This window comes from Dendropsophus ebraccatus, chromosome 5 (assembly GCF_027789765.1).
Source record: "Dendropsophus ebraccatus isolate aDenEbr1 chromosome 5, aDenEbr1.pat, whole genome shotgun sequence".
Classification (NCBI taxonomy): domain Eukaryota; kingdom Metazoa; phylum Chordata; class Amphibia; order Anura; family Hylidae; genus Dendropsophus; species Dendropsophus ebraccatus.
The window spans coordinates 61,235,142-61,256,883 of NC_091458.1; the positions used below are offsets into that span (position 1 = coordinate 61,235,142).

The 21,742-nt window shown below is 41.8% G+C and overlaps 1 protein-coding gene across 1 annotated transcript; it reads left to right on the forward strand.

Annotated features, from left to right (window-relative positions):
* Positions 1–2,837: 2,837 nt before the first annotated feature.
* Positions 2,838–14,261, forward strand: LOC138793611 (uridylate-specific endoribonuclease D-like). Its single transcript, XM_069972257.1, has 7 exons — positions 2,838–2,912; positions 5,473–5,644; positions 6,941–7,143; positions 8,313–8,426; positions 8,669–8,775; positions 11,065–11,207; positions 13,873–14,261. Exons 1-7 carry the CDS (start codon positions 2,843–2,845, stop codon positions 13,982–13,984), a joined length of 921 nt encoding a protein of 306 aa, XP_069828358.1. The 5' UTR covers positions 2,838–2,842; the 3' UTR covers positions 13,985–14,261.
* The last annotated feature ends 7,481 nt before the right edge of the window (positions 14,262–21,742 follow it).

The window sequence follows — 21,742 nt, forward strand, 5'->3', positions numbered from 1 at the left end:
TTCCACCATCTTATAGTCAGTAGGATGGAGGTCACCCAGCTTTCCCAGCATCTTATACTCAGTAGGATGGAGGTCACCCAGCTTTCCCAGCATCTTATACTCAGTACGATGGAGATCACCCAGCTTTCACAGCATCTCATACTCAGTTTGATGAAGGTCAACCAGCTTTCCAGCATCATATACTCAGTATGATAGAGGTCACCCAGCATTCCTAGCATCTGCCTATGGGTACGTTCTGTGTCATCGGTGAGCCGCCCCATAGACTTATACAGGAAAGTGACTTCTGATCCCTTCACAGGGCACAGTAGGATATTTGGTCACAAATGACAAAGATGTTATAGGTAAGGGCCAGAGTGGTCCTTAAAGGATGGGCCGCCACCCTGCTACTTATGGGCCAGTGCTGTGTGCTTGCCCCCCGGGCTACAATTTGCCAGCCAGCCACTGACTGTGGTTCAGTGTAATGTGACTGTCAACATAAGTAGCTTCTAACATGGCATATGCATGGCAAACCTGAAAGCCTTCAGAAGGCCCTCGATTGCAATGAATACCAATCAGTAGTAAGTGATTGTGTTGCTGGGCCACCAATGCGGGTAAGTAACACCTCTATATATGTAACATGTTGTGATCATAATTTCACTATGGCATGTAATAGATTAAAATACCTGGTTTCTCCGCTCTGGGCAGTTACAGCGGGACTGTCATACTGACAGCCAAGCTCCTACGATCCCAACCACCTTATTCCGTTCCCTCCCTACAAAAAATGTATGTTTTGGAATAAGGCCCCTTAGAGACTGCCATATAAAGGCATTTTGGTGGTCACTAAGGGGTTAAATCAACCCCCATTTTCCAAATTAATTAACTTTCTAAACCAGTGCTTCTCAAACTGTGAGGCGGGCCTCACCAGTGAGGTGCCCCCTAGTTGTTGGTGAGGCCCAGCTGGGGAGTCAGTTTTCACAAAAGTAACTATGATCTGCACAGTCCTTTTTCTGTTTGCAAAAATCTCCATTTTAACAACATTATTAATTTATTTTTTACTTACGTTATTAATATATAGAGCTTGAGAGCCAGGTGAAATAGCCCTAGCATTTTCAGCTTTTAAATGAACTTTCACCACAGATAGTGAGGCCCAGACACCCTTTTGGTCAGTCTGATGAGGCCCAGGCATTGCCTTGGTCTATTGGGTGAGGCTCCAGTAGAAAAAGTTTGAGAAGCACTGCTCTAAACTATTAAAATATAATGTTATTGATCCCATATCAATGTAACATATCAATGATATCATATCAATGTAACATCATATCTTAAAAAAAATAGTGGTCAGAATTTTTTTTTAAAGTAATACAACTTAATGAAAACTGTATAGATTAAATATCACTGGGATTGTACTGACCTGAAAAATATAGACAAAGAACAGAAGCACTCAAAAATGTTGCACAACTGCATTTTGAATTTCACCTCACAATTTATTTTTGGTTTCACAATACATCTTATGGCACAATAAAGGATGGCATTAAAAAGTAGTTACATAAGAAAGTCGTAGGAAACTCCTGTACTCCAGGATGGAAGTCACTAAGTATGTGCCAATGTTTTGTTAGTGCTCTGCCAATCAAATAATAAAGGGGGTGAAATTTATGAACAAACGGGATGTGAGGGGGCTTATCCCCTACATTGGATTTAATTTTTGGTACTTTAGCCTGTTCACGTTTTTTTTTAGCTATCCCCTTGCATCAAATCTAGTCTCCATCTCTGTAAGTCGTGTGTCAAGGATTTCAGGGTCTGTGACGATACCTCTGACCCTTTCAAATTCAGAGTAAGGAATAGTTTTTTTTTGAGGGGATGTGGGTGTCCACAAGACAAATGTAGGACACTATTCCTTTCAGGCCTTTTGGATTTACACACTACCTACATTAGAACCCTATGGCCTAAATAGAGAATATGAAATTACTGACTTGCATATGAACTCCTTATGTCTAACTAGGATTTTCCTTTTATTTCAGACACAAAGACTAAAAAGAAAGACTCATTTATGCATGAGATTAATTTTTTATTTTTATTGTTCATCTTTATTTGTCTATCATGCATAAATACTGCCTATGTACACAGTATTTATTTTGTTTATTGTTTACCATTATGTATACTTTATGGGGGAGATTTATCAAAGGGTGTAAAATTTAGACTGGTGCAAACTACCCACAGCAGCCAATCACAGCTCAGCTTTAGGCAGTGCTGAAAGGAAAGCTGAGCTGTGATTGGTTGCTGTGGGCAGTTTGCACCAGTCTAAATTTTACACCCTTTGATAAATCTCCCCCTATGTGTTACTAATAGTTAATAGCACCTGTTCACATGACTTACTGGCTTCCATGGATGATGTCATCACTAAGCGTTCAGAGGGGGCAGCAGAGAGCACTGTGTCAGACCGGAAAGAAAACACCACTTCCTGCAGGACATACAGCAGCTAATAAGTACTGGAAGACTGGAAAATTTTAAATAGAAGTAATTTGCAAATCTATATAACTTTTTGACATCAGTTGAAATGTAGAGAATCACTGCCTTCATCTTTTTCAAGTGTCTATAGAACATAGACTAAAACCCATGCATATGAAGCAACACAGGAAATCTTGTGAAATATGGGACAAAATCAGGTTTACAAGAATTAGCAGATTCCCCATTTTTTTTTATGTACTATGCTGAATGTTTGTCTACTTTGACATAAACATGCAAAGCTTTCGGGACACACAGGGTTATTTTTGTGTATGTACCAGCCCCATGAGGTCACTGAGACAAGAGGTCTATAAAAGACATGGTTAGAGTGAAGTCTGAAGGATTCAGTGGCGGATTCTACACCATGAAGAGAACTTTTGTTCTGCTGTGGCTCTTACCATGCATCATTTGTGCAGCTAAACTGCCGACACCAAGTGAGAAACCTATTATTTTACTATTTCTTGAAACTATGAAAGCTATATTAGCTATAATGCTGGTGTGCGCTATGTAACCTCTCATATTATGTCTGTAGTAAATAACTGTTCAGGTTTTTACATTTAATAAGGGATGAGAAGGTTAGTAAGACGGAATCAGTAACTATAGAAAAGCACTTCTGAAGTAGTCACGTCTTTACTTGGTATGAGGCCGTGTTTTGCATCTGAATGGTGACTGAATTCCTGTGCAGTACAACCATTAGTGCTCAGGGTATTATGCCCGTGTTATGTATGCTTAAATACATCTGTGTTATGGCGCCCTACTATTGTAAGTCTATTTTTTATGTAAAGGTTGTTGTCTTGCTTTTTTTTTTTTTAAACAATACATTTTTATCAGGATTTTAAAAACATAAGTACAAAAACACCAACCTGTTTGGATGGTGCATCAAAGAAAACAACACAACATATTGTAATCTAATGTACTACTTATAGAATAAAAGAATGCTACAAACAAACGGCATCAAACATAAGAAATCATAGATACGTTTACATCAATCAGTATGATAACAAGCTTGCATTATGAGTAGGTGTGAAAAATGGCTAAAAATTTTGATGAATTAAAAAAAAAAAAAAAAAAAAAATTATACTTACATGTCTTCTAGTGCCATTCTGAAAGTTTTGGGTTCAGCTGCTCACTACTTCCTACTCTCTATCTCAACATAAAGATATGCCCACTCAGCTAATCTTTAACTAAGTCAGGTCACCACTGGTCATTAAAGGGGTGCTCCAAAGGTAAAAAAAAAAAAATTAGATTGATTTAATAAATGCTGGGTTTACACGAAACGATAATCGGCCCTATCGTACGATTAACGATGTCGGAGTAACAATTTTTTTTTCATAACGATCAGCGTTTAGACGGTACGATATATCATACGGGAAAATCGTTTTGCGATCATTTTGCGATTGCACTCCCGCAGCCCGGCCCGCCCGCAGCCCGGCCCCCCGCTCGCAGCCCGGCCCCACGGTCAACCGCAGCCCCCTGCACCGCCCCGATCACCAGCCCCGCCGCTCCGATCGCCACCCCCGCCGCCGCTGCTCCGATCACCACGCCGCCGCTCCGATCGCCCTCCACCCTCCACCGCCGCTCCGATCACCCCGGCCATGAGCATACGTTACCTGCTCCGTGTAGCAGGTCTTCAAAACCCCCGGCTCCCCTCTTCAGTGCATTGATTGGCTGAAGAGGTGCGCCGGGAATTTCAAACGGCTCCTCTTCAGCCAATCAGTGCTCCTCTTCAGCACTGATTGGCCGAAGAGGAGCCGTTTGAAATTCCCGACTCCCCTCTTCAGGCAATCAATGCACGGCAGCAATGATTGGCTAAAGAGGAGCCGTTTGAAATTCCCGACTCCCCTCTTCAGCCAATCAATGCACTGAAGAGGGGAGTCGGGGATTTCGCAGACCTGCTACGCGGAGCAGGTAACGTATGCTCGTGGGCGGCGGTGGCGATCAGAGCGGCGGCGGCGGGGCGATCAGAGCGGCGGCGGGGGTTGCAATCGGGTTTCCGTGTAAACCCAGCAAAAGCTTTATTACTTTATAGTTTGTAAAAAAAACTTTGTAAAAATATGCTGGGGCTTTTTTGTACATGTACTTTTGCTGCCTGGCAACAATAAGGAGTTTCACGGGCCCTCTGCTGCCACCACCATTTGTCTGGCAGCCTCTACACAGTGAGCGCTGATTGCAATCACCACTCACTAAGCTAGAAACAGAGCAAGCAGTGATAGCAGTGTAGCATCAATAAAGCAGCAGTCAAGCACGGTGTCACTCCATTTAGCCTTACTGGAGCAACCATGTACAGGACTGTTTCCATCAGCCCTATTGACTTTGATTGGGACAGTACTGCTCATGTGCAACCTCCACTTCTTTAAAGCAGCTCTTAGTTGTGGGATGTACAATAATGACCAAGGCTTTGCGGTCTGATTTTATCTGTGACTCTACAACTCCTGAGGCTGGGTTCACACTACGTATATTTCAGTCAGTATATGTATATTTCAGTCAGTATTGCAACCAAAACCAGGAGTGGATTAAAAACACAGAAAGGCTCTGTTCACACAATGTTGAAATTGAGTAGATGGCCGCCATTTAATGGCAAATATTTGCTGTTATTTTAGAACAACAGCTGTTATATTGAAATAATGTCAGTTATTTACTGTTATATGGCGGCCATCCACTTCAACATTGTGTGAACAGAGCCTTTCTGTGTTTTCAATCCACTCCTGGTTTTGGTTGCTATGAGGCCTGAAATATACAGCCTCAAATATACATAGTGTGAACCCAGCCTAAAGCTACACCACTGATTCCACCATACAAGTGTATGGGGACTATACCTCTCTATCATTCCATATTGTGCCATACGTACATTAAACACTTCATGGCACGGTACTCAGCCAAGTCTCATAAAGGCTCTGGTCCAGTTCTCCTGTAACTATTCCATTTGGCTCTAGCTGATTACTTTACAGGAGTACTGTGTGAGTTCTGTGTCAGTAACACTTCTTTTGGTGACAGAGAAGTCTCCATCATCACAGTTTGCTGCAAGTAATGATGAGATTCAGGATCTGTCTGAACAGCTGTATGTGGATGATGCAAACAAAGCGGGCAGTGGCGACATTACCCTGAACCTTCAGCAAAATGTATCCAGCTCCCAGACTGGCACAGGAACAGACCTTTCCAGCCAAAAGTAAGTAGACAACCTAGTGACATGTACCATTGCTTTGTATTACACATATAGTACATGCGGCGCAGTAAACTGATCCCAAGATTAATACCTCCTGCCTTATATTGTATCGGACCCCCTTGTGCTGCCAGAACAGCTCTGACCCATCAAGGCAAAAACCCACAAGACCTATGAGGGTGTTCTGTGGTATCTGCCACCAAGAATTTAGCAGCAGATCTTTTAAAAGGGTTATCCAGTGCTACAAAAACATGGCCACTTTCTTTCAGAGACAACACGACTCTTGTCTCCAGCTCAGGTGCGGTTTGCAATTAAGCTCCATTCACTTCAATGGAACTGAGCAACAAAACCCCTGCCCAAGCTGGAGACAAGAGTGGTGCTGTCTCTGGAAGAAAGTGGCCATGTTTTTGTAGTGCTGGATAACCCCTTTAAGTCTTGAGTTGTCATGAGCTGTGAGGTGCGGCCTCCATGGATCAGACTTGTTTTTTCAGCACATCCCACAGATGCGCGATCATATTGAGATCTATGGAGTCAACACCTTGAACTCTTTTTTATGTTCCCTCTGGCATTCCTACTAAAAGAAGTCACTGACATTCAGGGTGTAATAAATGACACCTGGGCCCTGGTGCAAATGGTCAGCTTGGGCCGCAGTGATGCCAGTGAGTGTGGCATCCCTGGTATACTGTGAACAGACTGGTGGGGGAATATGGAAGCATTGGTACTGGAGCAAGCAAGAAAGTTTGAGAGATTTGTTGTTCTACCACATTCAATTGCAAAAAATATTTTCACTTAACAGTTGAAGCAACTGAACATGAACAATAGCTATTTATCATGTGGCCACAGACATTGCGGTTGTAATTGTGTAAATTGCAATTGTATTTTCAGCCAGACAAATTGGCACTTGAATGCAAAAATAATTTATTGGAAAAAATCGTCTATTTTCAAAGCAGTGATTGCTATTACCATTCACTGTGCTAGAGTAACTTGCAGAACCAGTGGTGATAGTAATCACTGCTCGCTGTGGAGAGGCTACAACGCTCTGCCCCCCACCCAGTACTGTAAGAGTATACTTTTTTTATGAAGTTATAATACTTCAAGCAATGTGTTTGCAAAACTAAATAAATAAAACATGAACTTTCCAGAATACCCCTAAAACTTGTGTAGTACTTTAGCACTGAATTCTGCAGTACATCATATACATAATACCTTAATTTTCTGCAAAAGTCATCATTAGAATGAGTGCCTGTCTGTATAAATATGACCAGGATTTTGCCTCACTAATCAAAGCCTTGATTCCTTTAGACTTTTCAGCTACGTCAATGAGGCCAAATTATTCACCCGACCAACCTTTGCCCAACTCATCTCTTTGTTGGACAATTACATTCAGAAAACAGGAACTGTGGAATCTGTCACCAATGAAGAGATCCAAGAGCAAAATGCCTTTATAGATGGAATATTCCAAACTACTGTCATAAAAAAGCTGTCCAGTTTCTTAATCTCAAAAGGTACACCCTCTGCATTTATTCAGTTGTAGCACATGTGTAGCCAAGACACAAGCCTGATAGATCATCTCCTCCATGCCTCTTCTTACCACCTTTCTGTGTAGATGACAGTGTAACATAGTGTTTAGTTACCTAGGGGTGGCAATACATGACATAGGGACAGATACTACTGGCTTCTTGTCTTTCCCTGTGTGATGAGTCAAGATGCATTTTCTTGAGTCATATAGAAGTAAGCACAACCTCACTTATTTGGGGGAAAACTGGTGACAAGCATAGTTTACCCCCCCCCCCTTCTTTTTAAGGGACATCTGCATAATACAACATTCAAAGGTACATGCCTTGATTTGCATGCTGTACATCTGATTTGTATGGGTTCCTTATTATTGCTCTGTGTAAGGGCTCGTTCCCACTGAGCAAAAGCAGCTGAATTTCTGCGCTGAATCAGCGCTGAAATTTCAGCCGTTAAAATAGGTGCAGAGCTAATTTCCATTGTGTTGAATGGAAATTCTGCTCTGCAGTTCACACAGTGGAATTTCCACACTGAACTAATCTGCTTTCCGCCAGAAGAATGAACATGTTCATTCTTCCGCTAGCGGAAGCCTATACAAATCAATGGGGCTCTGATTTTCTGTTTCAGCGCGGATTCAGCGCGGAATACAAGCGTAATACAAGCGGAAATTACTCGCTGAATCAGCGCGGAAATGGGGAAAAGGGGGGGAGGAGGATTCTAGTATATGTTCTGGTATAGTCTAGTTTACTCACCAAATACTCGCTGAATTTCAGCGCTGAATGCATGCGGATTCAGCACGGATTCCTCGAGTATTCCGCGCTGAATTTGTCAAGAGCTGATTACGAGCTGAACACTTTCCTAGCAGAATACGCAGGAATTCTGCTTGCATTCTGCTTATATTCTGCTCGGAATTCAGCGTCAGTTGATTTCAGGCGGAAATATTTCCTTGCGTAATCCGCTCCTTTTGCTCTGTGTGAACGTAGCCTAACTCAACATTCATAATATGGTCAAATGTATAAGGCCTATGTTAACAATCCTGGGTAGCAGACTCCTTTATCCTAGTTATGGGTATGTCTTTGTGCCTGTACTGATGTTATAGAATAACAATGACAATGGAGAGCCTCACGTCATTAAATGTCTGACATACTGTTTTGATTAACAGGTTATTACACATCAGTTGAAAACTTCAAGAATGACCTGCGGGAAATGTGGTTTGGACTATATACACGTGCAAAAGGTTGCTTGGACTCCTCTGGCTTTGAACATGTCTTCCATGGTAAGATACATTTTCTAAGCACATTGAAACTCAGTAGTAGCTACAGATACCAGGAGAATTACAAGATAAAGAAAGCTTGGTAATGAGTAAGGTAGGTATTGGAAGGAATTGTGAAGAATCCAAGCTTTTCTAGCATGGGAAAGAAGTGTGATTTTCCTATTTGTGGGAGGTTGGCTTTACATTTGCACCAATGAATAATTACGAATTATAAATGTTGAGTTGTCTATGTTTTCTGCATTCAGGAGAAATCCATAAAGGGAAGATATCTGGATTTCATAGCTGGGTGCAGCTCTATCTGCTGGAGAAGGTCGGACAGATTAACTATCTCAGCTACAGTTCGGATGGACCGGTGGGTATAACACTAAGAAGTATTCTTTATAGGTTTTAAAGGTTTTGCAGTTTACTTGCTTACTTAAGACAAACTTTACCTATTCTACGTTCTCATAGTGAAAACTTCAGTGTGTGTATAATTGTTTAAAGTGAATGTACCATTAGAATCAATGGAGCCGCTTTACAGAGGGGAGGGGTTTCGTCACAATGGGGGGTGGGCGGCCTACCTCCAGTGCTTCAGGCCAGGCCGGTGCCTGAGAATAGACCACCGCTGTGTGCTGGAACCGGGCAGTGGTTCAAAAAAAGGACCACAGTACCGGCATCCCCGCACTGGTCTATTCATGAAAAAAACGTAAAGCGATTTACCTGATGGTACTTTAGCTTTAACAAGAGTGAAAGCTTAATCTTTGGAAAGTGTTTTGTTCTTTTTTCTATTGGGATCCATTCCATGCAGAAGAGAACATGAACCTTGAAAGTGCTTATGTAAATGAATCTTTAGCAACCATTTGTTCCCTTCATTTATTGGTGCTTATTGTGAATAATTAATAGTAACCAGTCTCATTTGCATTTGAGTGGCTGTATTATTGTTCCTAGACAGCAGTAATGCTCCAGTGTATAAGTAATTCAACATTGTGGGATGTTCGAGAAGTACAGTGAGTCACAACTAGCACAAAAATGTAGTCCCGTAGTCCTGTGCATGTAGTTAGCACAAACACCACTATGTGGCAATATCTGAACATGCTTAATTGAATAGAATCACATTGAATAAAGAATAGGACATTTAAGAATGGCCTGGGTGAGTATTACATAAATTATAAATACAGTACTGTGTCTTGTATGTCAAATCCAATTCTTTATTTACTTCTTACAATAAAAGCACATTATGTCACACCACATATGAGTGACACACTCTGAATCCTACAATAGAATCTTTATAAATATGCATTAGTACATACACTGGATGGATCCTAAAGGCCCTATTACATGGGGGGATTATTGGTCAAATAGGCTGAAATTACCCCGTGTAATAGGGCTAGTTATCAGCCTATGAACATCCAATTGTTTGTTTGTTTGTTGGTTGATTGCTTTGACCTGCTCAAAAATCATTGGTCCTTCACATGGCTCCACGTGGCTGTGTCAGTACATTAGTGCAAACTTTTAAACTGTTTAGCAGCTACCGACATTATAACTAATCATGATGCTGGGAGCCCCAAGGTCCAGTCCGCAGAACTAACTGTCACACAAACATTCATAATCCACTACTCCGTCCCCCCTGAGATCTAACAACATATTATATTACCTATTACCTACATAAGCCATTGCCGACACAGTCATTTAATACAACCAGATTTTATCAAAGTTTTTAAGACAGTTTCTTTTGAGGTACAACACCTTATACAGATTTACTTTAAGGCTATGTTCACATATAGTATTTTCATCAATTGTTTTTCAACCAAAACCAGGGGGGACCGGCAGGGCAAAATTATAATGGAGAGATTTGCACAGTCTTTTCTACCCACTCCTGGTTTTGATTGAAAAAGACTGACTGAAAAACTGACAGAAATACTATGGGGACATTGGTTAAGTCCGGCGTTTTCTGCGCCAGACTTAAAAATGTCCCTGCAGCTCCGGCACTACGGAGATTTATGTAGAGGCGAACTGCCTCTACATAAATCCCTTGCTGGAGTAGGGCTGGAGTAGGTTTTCTGCTTATCTTTCCGAGAAAACAGTGATGAATCGCACAGACTCTGAGTCCGCGCCCTCCGTTCCGCCCCCTCCACACCTCGTCCCCGCCCACCCGGCGGAAAGTGTCAATTTACGGATATTTTATTTGCAAATGGCCGTTTTGCGAATAAAATATTTGCAAATCGGCACTTTCCGCAAAAAAGTACAACTTTTCTACTTGATACATGTCCCCCTATGTGTGAGCATAGCTTAAATCTGAAACTCATGTCCTCATTGGTTGCAAGACAAGAGGGGTAGTACAATGTTTATCCCCTTACACAATAATGTATAGTCGAGCTGGGTTTATGCAATGTGGCAGGTGTCTAATTTTAGCAAATATGGATGCTGGAGGAGGCCACAGCACTAACATTACTAATATCATTATACAAATCTGTAACTACAAGTGACGTCAGTAACATAAGGTGATACCAGAATATGTCTTTTTAATCCTGACTGGGCCCCATGGAACGTTATATAATGAATTTGCACAATGTACCTGATAAAACTTTTGCAAGCAATAAAATAGAACTGAAACAAACAATGCCATGCTGTTATTATGTCATCTTCATGCTTTTCTCTGCAGTGGACCAGTTATCCTGATGTTTTCGCCATCCAGTTTAAATGGTCCAACTATCTGAAAAGTGTCGGCTCTTTCTTTATTGGATCCAGTCCTGAGTTTGATATTGCAATGTACACACTTTGCTATGTCACTCGCCCAAATAGACTGTAAGTATTCCTATATGATAGTATATAATTATATACTTATAAAAGTGAGAACAAATAGCAACCCGTCACAGCTCAGTTTTCAAATATTGAGCTCTGACTGATAGTGATCTTCACTAACATAGGTCGTTCTGTAACCCGGTCGGGTCACAGAACGGTCCATGTTTCAAGCAGTGTGAACCTGGCCTAAGACTGCTTGCTAATGCTCCCTCTGTTTTTATATTTTATAATGTGTATGTATATTATGTAATACATTTTTAAATACTGGTAATACACAGTTTTTATAGGATATAGGGAGAGGTTTATCAAACATGGTGTAAAGTGAAACTGGCTCAGTTGTCCCTAGGAACCAATCAGATTCCACCTTTCATTTTCTAAAGAGTCTGTGAGGAATGAAAAGTGGAATCTGATTGGTTCCTAGGGGCAACTGAGCCAGTTTCACTTTACACCATGTTTGATAAATCTCCCCCATAATGTTTGTATTTTATAGCCTTCAATACCCAGGTAGAATATTTTTATTAGGCAGCTAAAATACAGTGAAGATGAAGTCATTGTTGAGAATATGACCTATTTTATTTGGAGTTCTATAAATATTGGCATGTCTCAACTTTCTAGGCCTAGGGCCCATCCACATGTGTCTGGTGTCCTGCTTAGTTTCTCTTTGCCTTGTTGCTTAAAGAAAATATACCGTCATGAGATTAAAACATTTTTTTCCAGTACCTTATCGGGGATCCCAGTGCCGTGGTCCTTTTTGCCTCTTTTCAAAATGCTGCCTGGTTCCTGTGCTCAGCAGCGTTTTCTTGTTGTGCACCGGCCTGGCTCTATGCACTTGTGGTGTGTCTATGGGACCTCAAGCTACTGGAAGGCTAAACTCCCAGCATGCACTGACAGTTGCAGATTGTCATGGCATGCATTGAAGTTTTAGTCTTGCAACAGCAAGACATCACTTACCTATCTATCTAAGCGATCTGCTGTTGCAAGACTACAATTCTCAGTATGCATTGATACCTGCAGACTATTGGGATGCATTGGAGTAGCAGTCTTGCGACAGCTTGAGCACCACAAGTTAGGGGCCACTGGAGAACACTTTTCCCAAACAGAAAAACATAAACGAACCCCAAACCATATTTGGTATCATTGCATGTGTCCGAACTATTAAAATACTATCCTGATCCGACACGGTCAAAAGTGTAAATGATAAAAGAATACCAGGCTATGTAACATCCCAGAAACAGCAGAATAAAAATCAATAATCAAAAACTTCTCTTTGCAAGTGTGCAACAAAGACACCCCCCCCCCCCCAAAAAAAAAAAAACTCACATCACACCACAGAAAATGAGCAGAAAAAAGACAGACAAATTGAAAGGTTATAAGGGTAAGAACATGGCGACACACTGATAAAAAAAAAAGATATAAAATCACATGATTAGTATAACCACATGCAGAACTGTTGAAATTAAGATATATTGCCATTTATCTGGTTTCTTAAGGGGCAATACAGAGCTGGTGGCTATGTGTGTACGGCTGGCATCAGAGCCAGAAACACATATACCTAACATCTCTGTATTGCTCCTGATGATTGTGGACAACAAGAAACATGTTGAGCACCCGAGAAAACAGCCTAGCTAGAGGTGTTAAAATATGCTGCCATAAAGAACATGTGCTTCTCTATGAATTGGAATGATGTCTATATTAGAGTATAATAGCAGAACATGTATGCTTAGTGTGACAATGTACTTACTTTTTTACAGCTTTGGACATTTTATGCTACACTGTAACTAAATAACACTATTGCATATGACTTTTCGTATCCTCTGCATTTTTCCTGTACTTTATGTAATACAGGGCCACTGCATATTACCCCTCTCTGTTATTACATAGGCAGATTTTACTCTGGCAGACCTGGCTCTACAATGCAAAATTCTGTCACCCATTTATTTAAATTGATGCTCCCTGCTTCTTCATGGCTATAAAAGATAATCATTGGGTATTCTTTTGGCAGCTTTGTTCGGGTAGAAACCCCCTTTAAGGAATTCATTTTTATTTCTATAAAATTTTGAGTACTACCAAAAAATAAATCCGGCACACAATGACATTACATTACAAACCCCCAAAAGGAGACAGGCGGGACCTATGTGTCCTCTAACTCTCCTCCATATTCACTATACAAGCACAAAAGATTTTGCAGAGGATCTTACATGGCAGTGGGGTAATCATTTGATAAGACCTTCATGTAACATTGGCTAAAAGTTCTCATTGACAATGTGTTACATGAACCAAATACTTCAAGGGTCACTAACCTTTATTTTCTAGTGAGTCATAATCACCCGTGAGTGGAAAATATTATATGTGGAAAAACAAGAAATTGGGACACTTAAAACCTTTACAGAGAAATATTTCTGGGTGAAATCTGACACAATGGTATTACAGAAATGCAACTAGAAATGTTCCTGTATGTGGGGGGTATTAGAATAAATTAGCAATATGTCATATTGTAGGCAGTGCATATGGTTATAACACATGTGACTCCTGAGATGGTGGTTGGGCACAACTGATATAGAGTAGGTTTCTAACTGGTAAATGTGTGGGAGTAAACCACAGAATAACAACTGCAGATTGTAGGATGGCTCCATCTAAAACATGTTCACTAGTATCTGTTTTCTTTCAGGTGCACTGTAAAAATGGGTGGAAATACTCTCAAAATCCAAACCTACAGCTGGGACAACTCATCCTATGGAAATGCCAAAAAATATCTAGCATCTTCTTACCCCAACATTTAGAGCAAGTGTTTTAATCTTTGTAAATAACTACATTAGATAACTATATTCTTTAGTAAATGGAGTAGAGCAGATTTTCCAACGATTCCCTTGATTGGTGAAATCGTGTTAGTTTGGCTTTCATAGGATAGAAAGTCTGATAATCCAGTACTTACAGCATCTTACACAGTATTAGTGTATAATGTATGTCACTCATACAGTCTCATCAAAGAAGTACCATGAATAGAACAACAAAGAACATTTAGAATGGGAGAAAGAAAAAGAATTCCATAGCCAACCAATTCAAGATATGTTAGGTATTGCAGTATGTGTAATAAAAGCTTAAAAAATTGTCTTCAGTCTAAAGTATGTCTAAATGTTTGACATTTCTCTTTAATGAATACTCATGTAGCCCAGACAGACACAATCGCAAAAGGCAGAGGTCGCTGACAGTGACTGCGGTAATGAGCCATGCTGGACCTAATAAACTAACAAAGCAAGTCATACAGAAGGATGAAGGGTATCCGCCTGCCATGAACTGACAGCCCCCCGAGACAACTATCCTGAAGTCACAATGCTATGAAACTTTCAAATTGTTCTTTGATAGTAGACAAATGTCTCTAAAAGTTTCCACTCTATTTGCACGGTGCATGGCGTAGTTCATACATAAAGTTGGGGAACCATACTTTAACTTCTTTCTGTAACCACTGATATACTGTAGTCCAGATAGGGTCTTGTACACTGGAGTCATTTACTCTGTGTTCTCTTTGTGGACTTTTATAATGTGTCCCTTTGGTGGTATGTGGTGTGATATGCTGAGGGGTTGTGTTGCTGGGTGGTGTAGTGCAATCTTAGGGCTCACCTTCTGAAACCTTCCTGTCACGGTGGGGTCTGAGGGTGCCGGGGCCCTTGTCTTCTTCAGCATACACACAGGGACATATAATTTTTAATAAAAGTCTTCACACAATAGCGGTAAAAGTATATCAAGACTTTACTTGAAGGATAACTATATACAATCCAATACAGGGGCATCTGATGATGGAAAACTGTTGGCTTGATCAGAGTCCTTTGCTTCAGGGGGAGGGTTACCTTGGTTACTATAGCTTAGACTTGGTGGATAAATAGGGTTTCATGTAGTGTACAGACCTGTTCCAGGGAATTTGCGGTTTTCCAGCCTTTATAAGGTACGTGTGAATAGGTACTTGAAGTTACAGAAGAGACTTGACGCTGTTGACGCTCACTATCATGTAGGAGGAAGACGCATGGACACACTGACTTGGAAGCCAGGAGGATGTGGACGGTGAATGGGAGACCCTCTATCACTTCACCAATCCGACAGCAGGCACTAATAAATACAGAGGATGTCCTGCTGAGACTTTGAAGACACGTATTAGTCCTTATGACTGGAAACAGGTTAGGGGGCTGAAGATGGAGTCTGACAGGATTACTGAGGTGACGTAGGGAGGTTAGATGTGACTCTGGCAATGCCAGACTACCAACTGTCACTGAGGAGACCGCACAGCCCTCTGGGTAGAAGGTGGGCGGAGCTAGCTTTCCCCTGGCCAATCACTAGGATCAAGGATGAAGCTCAACACTTGTCTCATTAGAGATTAATACATAACAACATATTGAATAAATATATGACAAAAAACACTATCTCCATAAGAGAGTTAGGAAAAAGCAGCAAATACATAGGTCCCAATAAAGACTGTCTAGGGTTGCCAATAGCAACAATACATCTCCAGATGCCTGACAATAAATACCGTTCTGGGCCTTTACACTTTGTTCTCTTTTTGTAACCTACCACACTGATTTATTTGATTATATGCAAGCATCATATATTATTGGCAATTTTGATTGCAAGCAATGTATTGTTCCATTGGATGAAATGAAAATAAAGACCATGTGCAGACAGGCTGCAGCAAGTGAGCGCTGAGCTCTGTGATTGATGCCCGTTTGCTGTACCTTGACTAAGCATGATAAGATATGGGGTTGGGCCGCATGAATAATTTCTTGGGCAAAGTGTGGCATGCATTGATGGGCTGCACAGAGGATCCAAGTTTGCTCGTATGTCGCCTAACCTGTTTTGATGTTTTCTGGACACTTTGTGCCAAGCCTCATTCACTTTGCAAAGGCAGCCTAAAGTTGAAAAAGTCAGTATCCTCCTCCACTCCAAGGCGGGTAAAACAGGCGCAGGTCCAAGAGGTAATAGTAATATAAAATATCATAAAATTTATTAAAAGAATTATGCCAGCGACACAACGCGTTTCGAGACCGGTCCGGTCTCTTTATCGAGTGTTTAAAGTTGAAAAAAAGCCTGTTTGTGCAAAAATTCCCATTTAAAAAAAAATGCATAAATTCCCTAATGGGACTATTTTCACACATCAACTTTTTTTACACTATTTTTGAAAAGAAACAAAAAGTGCATAGTTGAGCAAGAGTTGAGCAAATTTAAAGCATGTTGTATCAATGTTTTTCAGGCAGCCTTAGGCTATGTTCACACAACATATTTATTAGGTAAAGAATGGAAGCTGAGTGCAATAGAATGAAGGTCCGTTCTATACTGCAGGGGTGGCAGTGCATTGAAGTCAATGCAATGGTGCCCACTGTGTTCATATATCGTTATGTAAATGCCTGTTCTTTAGAACAGGCGTTAAAATAATGTACATGCCTATTATTTCTGGATGGTGTTTAGTGAACAGTGTCCGCAAATAACAGCTGTTTACACAATGTAAAGTGCTGCACATTACATTGGAGTGAATGGCTAATTGATATCAGCCCATACAGAGGTATCGTGAATGCAGCCCAGCGGCCGGCAGTTTAACAGCGTCCGTTGCTACAGTATGCAATGGACGCTGTTAAATGCTTTGTGAACTTAGCCTGGGGGCTAGGTTCACACTACGTATATTTTCGCGCGTAGTGCGAACCGCAAATATACGCACATAGTTTTAAGGTTGATGCGTTCGCTTGAAAGTATACGATATACGGCCGCACAGTTCACACTTCGTATGAACTTACAATCGCATTGTATACGCCGCCGGGAAAAATGAACAAGACCATTGTTTGAGGACGGAAATATTCGAACTCACGGCCGTGGATTTACATGCGGTCCCGTACGGAGTACTTATTTCAGCCAAATTGAACTTGATTTTTTGATCCAAAAGGTTCTGTGAGTTTTATTGGGCTGGGGGAAGATTTCCAAGTAAATGACCTGCTTCAGATCGCTTCGAAACAAGCTAGGGAAGCATAACTGTACTACGGGCGTATATTCGCAATGCGTACGCATCCGGCCGGTCAAATTTTCACACGCCCGTAGTTTCAGCCGCACATGTACGGTGGCGTGTGAACATAGCCTAAGGTTGTATCCAACTCCAGCAGCTATTGCTATTTAAAGCCTGCTCAAAGTTTGCACAACTCTAGTGGATACAATATGAGATCGAATAGAACTTTTCCTTTTAAATAGCATATATTCCTACAGGGTTTGTTTTCCTTAATGATAAGGCTCTGTTCATCTGTGTCATGGCTCCCCTAAATAACAAAAGCCACAATACTCTCTGAGATCTAATGGTGCCTAATATACTTACAGTGGGTCCATTAAGGGTCCACAGTGTTGTCAATAGACGATAGAGGCTCCAAATAAAGCATCTGATGCAGATTTAAACAGAACCTAAGCAATTTATATAGGTCAAGTAGCATTTGCATTTACGCAGTTTAAGGCATACCTGTCATGAAAAATACACTTTTGATATGTGACAGATAAATATCAAAAATTGTTATTAGTTGGTGTTGTGTTTAGACCTGACTGATCACAATAACAAATACACTTAGCACATTCTCTCCTAGCTATGTGTCATGTGACCAGGATGGACTTCAAATGTAAGGGGCCTATTCCACGGAGCGATTCGGGCGATGCAAACCTAAAATCATCGGGCACCGACCGCGCATCGCTATGTGGAATAGCGGTGCGTGGCGGGCAACCGACGATTTAAAAACATCATACCTCAGGTCTTCTCCTGCGCTCCTTCTCCCAGTCCGGCGTGCAGCAGCAGCTTCGGATCAGCCTGTCTGAGCTGACAGACTGCTCAGCCAATCACTGGCCAGGACCGCCGCGGCCAGTAATTGGCTGAGCGGTCTGTCAGCTCAGACTGGCCGCTCTGAAGCTGCTGCTGCACGCGGGACCAGAAGAAAAGGAGCACAGTAGAAGACCTGCAGCCTGGATAGGTAAAGTCTGATGTTTAAAGGGAATCCGTCAGCTCCCGGGCACTACCTAAGGTGCTTACATTGTGCTGTAGCTGGCAGTCCCCCAGTGAGCATGGTGCCTTTTTGGTAATTTTCAGTGCAGTGGATTATGTACAATCTTATGTCTCCTACTGTCACAGAGCTGTTGTTCGTGCCACACTTGTCATGCATCCTCCTCCCTCTTCATGAATAACCAATGCTGCCCGGCCTCCTGTTCGCTCAGCTGTCAGATTGCAGATCAGTCCTCTGTAGGCAGGTTATCTCTGAAAGAATCTCTCCTCCCTAAGGTGTTGGAGCTGTGGTCTAGGGGTAACTCACCTGTCTAGAGACCTGCCAGCAGTTCCTTCTCTGGTTTGAATCCCCTGATGGAAATTAAATATTTTTTCCCCCCTCATTATTGTATCATTTTTAAGGCTATGTTCACACACAGTATTTTTGCTCAGTATTTTGGTCAGTATTTTGCAACCAAAACCAGGAATGGATTAAGAACACAGAAAGGCTATGTCTTCACACTGTTGAAATTGAGCTGATGGCCATCATTTAATGGCAAATATCGGACTTTGTTTTAAAAAAAACTGTAATTAAATGACAGCCATCCACTCAATTTCAACAGTGTGTGAACATAGCCTTTCAGTGTTTTCAATCCACTTCTGGTTTTGGTTGCAAAATACTGACCAATATACTGAGCAAAAATACTGTGTGTGTGAACATAGCCTTAAAAATGATACAATAATGAGGAAAAAAAAAGACATCTATTTAATTTCCATCAGTGGATCTGAACCAGAGAATGAACAGCTGTCAGGTCTCTAGACAAGTGAGTTACCCCTAGACCACAGCTCCTACACATTAGGGAAGAAAGATTCTTTCAGACATAACCTGCTGTAATGCTAGGTATAAATGGTGGCTATTTGAAGTATATTGGCAGCCATTTTATGTGTCAGTCTCCATTTCACATCTTTAAAGGTCCTTCACTGATGGATGACCCAGATGACTGTATACATGAGACTTCTAGGTCATCCAACAAGTTTGAAGAAGGCTTTTACTGATTCAATGGAGATAGTTTGCAGAACCAACAGAACGTTTGACCAGCCTCAGTGATTCAACAGAATATAGTATAGGGCATAGTATCATCTAAACAAGAAAACCTAATATCATTGCTTTAGGATTAATCTGTGCATTGTTCCATTGTTTGAGTATTGTCCTCTTAAAGCGTAACTGTCATGTTTTTTTTTTATTGCAGAAATCAGTGGTATAAGCGATTTTAAGAAACTCTGTAATAGGTTTCATCAGCCAAAAAAGCCTCCTTCTGTACTCAAGAAGCAATCTCCCAGCCTCCCCCCCCTGACTTCTTATCTGTGCATTATCAGGCAAACACGTCTTCATTACAGAGAAGCCAGTGAAGACGGGTTCTGCTCTCTCCATTGTAAGCCTATGAAGGGGGGAGGGGCTGAGGGAGATGAGGGAGCAGGAAGAGGTGACATGAAGGTCAGCTGTTTGTAGACTCTCTGGGCACCTAAAACGCTAAATTCAGGTGTCAGAAAGGTCAGTGCTTATCTATGAACTTACTGAGAGAAGATTGCAGGGTGTTGTGCTTTGCAGAAATCCTCCGTGCTCAGTCACTCCTAACAGCCCCTCCCCTCTCCATAGCCACATAATGGAGACAGAAATCCTGCTTCATCTGATGTGAGGGGGGAGGCTGGGAGATTGCTTTTACAGTCCAGAAGGAAACTCTTTTAGTACATAAAACCTATTACAGTTTCTTAAAATCGCTTGTACTGTTGATAGTTAATGTTTTCAGAAAAATGACCCTGAAATGACAGTTACGCTTTAAGGATTAGAACTGGTTATTCTATTCTTTAGGTAAATTACTGTACAATTAGGGTGTCCGTCCCAGATAATAGTATCCCTGCAATGAATTAATCAACGAAAAAAAGGGGATAGTGCCTAAAACGTAACTTTTATTTATAATGATTAAGAAACACCAATAATAGTGTACCCATCACCAAGCTACAAATTTTAAAATGATTGGTTGGATGATTGGATAGTCGCATATCCGGAATGCGTCCTCAACCAACATATTATTCAGTATAATAAACAGTATGGAGGCTAGGTGAGCCCCAAATATAATAAGATAACGTTGTATTCCTCCAACGCGTTTCTGCCACTCGTTACCGCGGCGTCATCAGGGGAGCGTGTCAGCACAGGTGCCACAAGTGGTGGAAACAGGTGCTTATAATTAAAGGTACAGGCATACCCAAGAATAGGAATCTGTTGCTAACTATATATTCTGTGTGCCTATTAAATTGCAGGGTATGCAATAGAAGGGCTTAGCAGTGTACATAAGACCATACTTGCCGCTCAGCGGCTACTCACTGGCCCTTGTTTAGAACCATGCAGGGTAGCGGTACACGGGAAGCTCTGCAATAAAGACAATATACAGTTTTACCATCAAGCCTATAGTCATTGTCTTAAAAGAAAGAAGATCCCTAGTGGGTTACTCACTGTGTACTCCCAAGAACTAGAGTGACTGTGCTTAATCGCTGCATTGGCAGCACTACAGCAACAATCTAGAGTGTGAAAACAGGACTAATAAGTTATAATACCAACAACAGAGTGTCCTATCACATCTAGTCACTTCTCTACTTACTTATTCCCCAGCACGGTCTCCGGGGAATAAGTAAGTCAGCGTCTGCAGTGGCAGAGGACTGACTGAGCACGCCGACGCTGACTTTATATGCCGTGTCCGGCCCTCACCCCTACGTCAGAAGCGCGCGCCTCCGAGTAGGAACGCCCCCCGTGTCATGTGACTAGATCGCGTCACTGATTGGGCGGGGAGCACTCCGTACCGCTTCGGTTAAGGAACGCCCCCGCTCGGACATGTGACTAAATCGTCACACGCTCGTTGCGGGACGCCCTGCCCACTGACAGGTCCTACGTGATCCTCAGTAGGAGTGTCAGGTAAGCGGTGGGGCGCCGCTGTCCAGGTGCTGACCGAGGTGCTGTGATGTGACCGGTTCATTGGAACCTGCCGCAGCACTGTATTTACTGGCTATGTGAATGTAATACTGGTATATTAGGAAGGCAATTCATGGGCCTAGGTTGCTGGAGAGGCAAAGGAGAAAACATCATTAAATGTATGTATACATCATGATAGGATAGATATCTACTAAGGCTAGTGGGGCTATATCTCGTTGTAGGTCTATGCTTATGTGGCAGTTTAGAGAAGGAGATGGCAGGACTCTGATGGGGGGGGAGAGGAGAGGAGGGGGGGGAAGAAGGAGGGGGGGGGGGAGGGGGAGGCAAAAAGGAGAGGGATACACAGATACACAGATATGGACCACAGGGCAAGGAAACTTTAGCATTCAAATTCTCTGCATTATGAGGCAACGGGTCTATCTTACCCTAGAAAATACTGTAATAGGCCCTATTCCTAGGTGGGGTGGCTAAGAAGGGCGGTCCCACTCTGGAACCTAGACTATCCGACCCTATTATGAAATCTAACTATCTGATGGACCTAGCTTATTGGTCTACTAAGACCCTCCC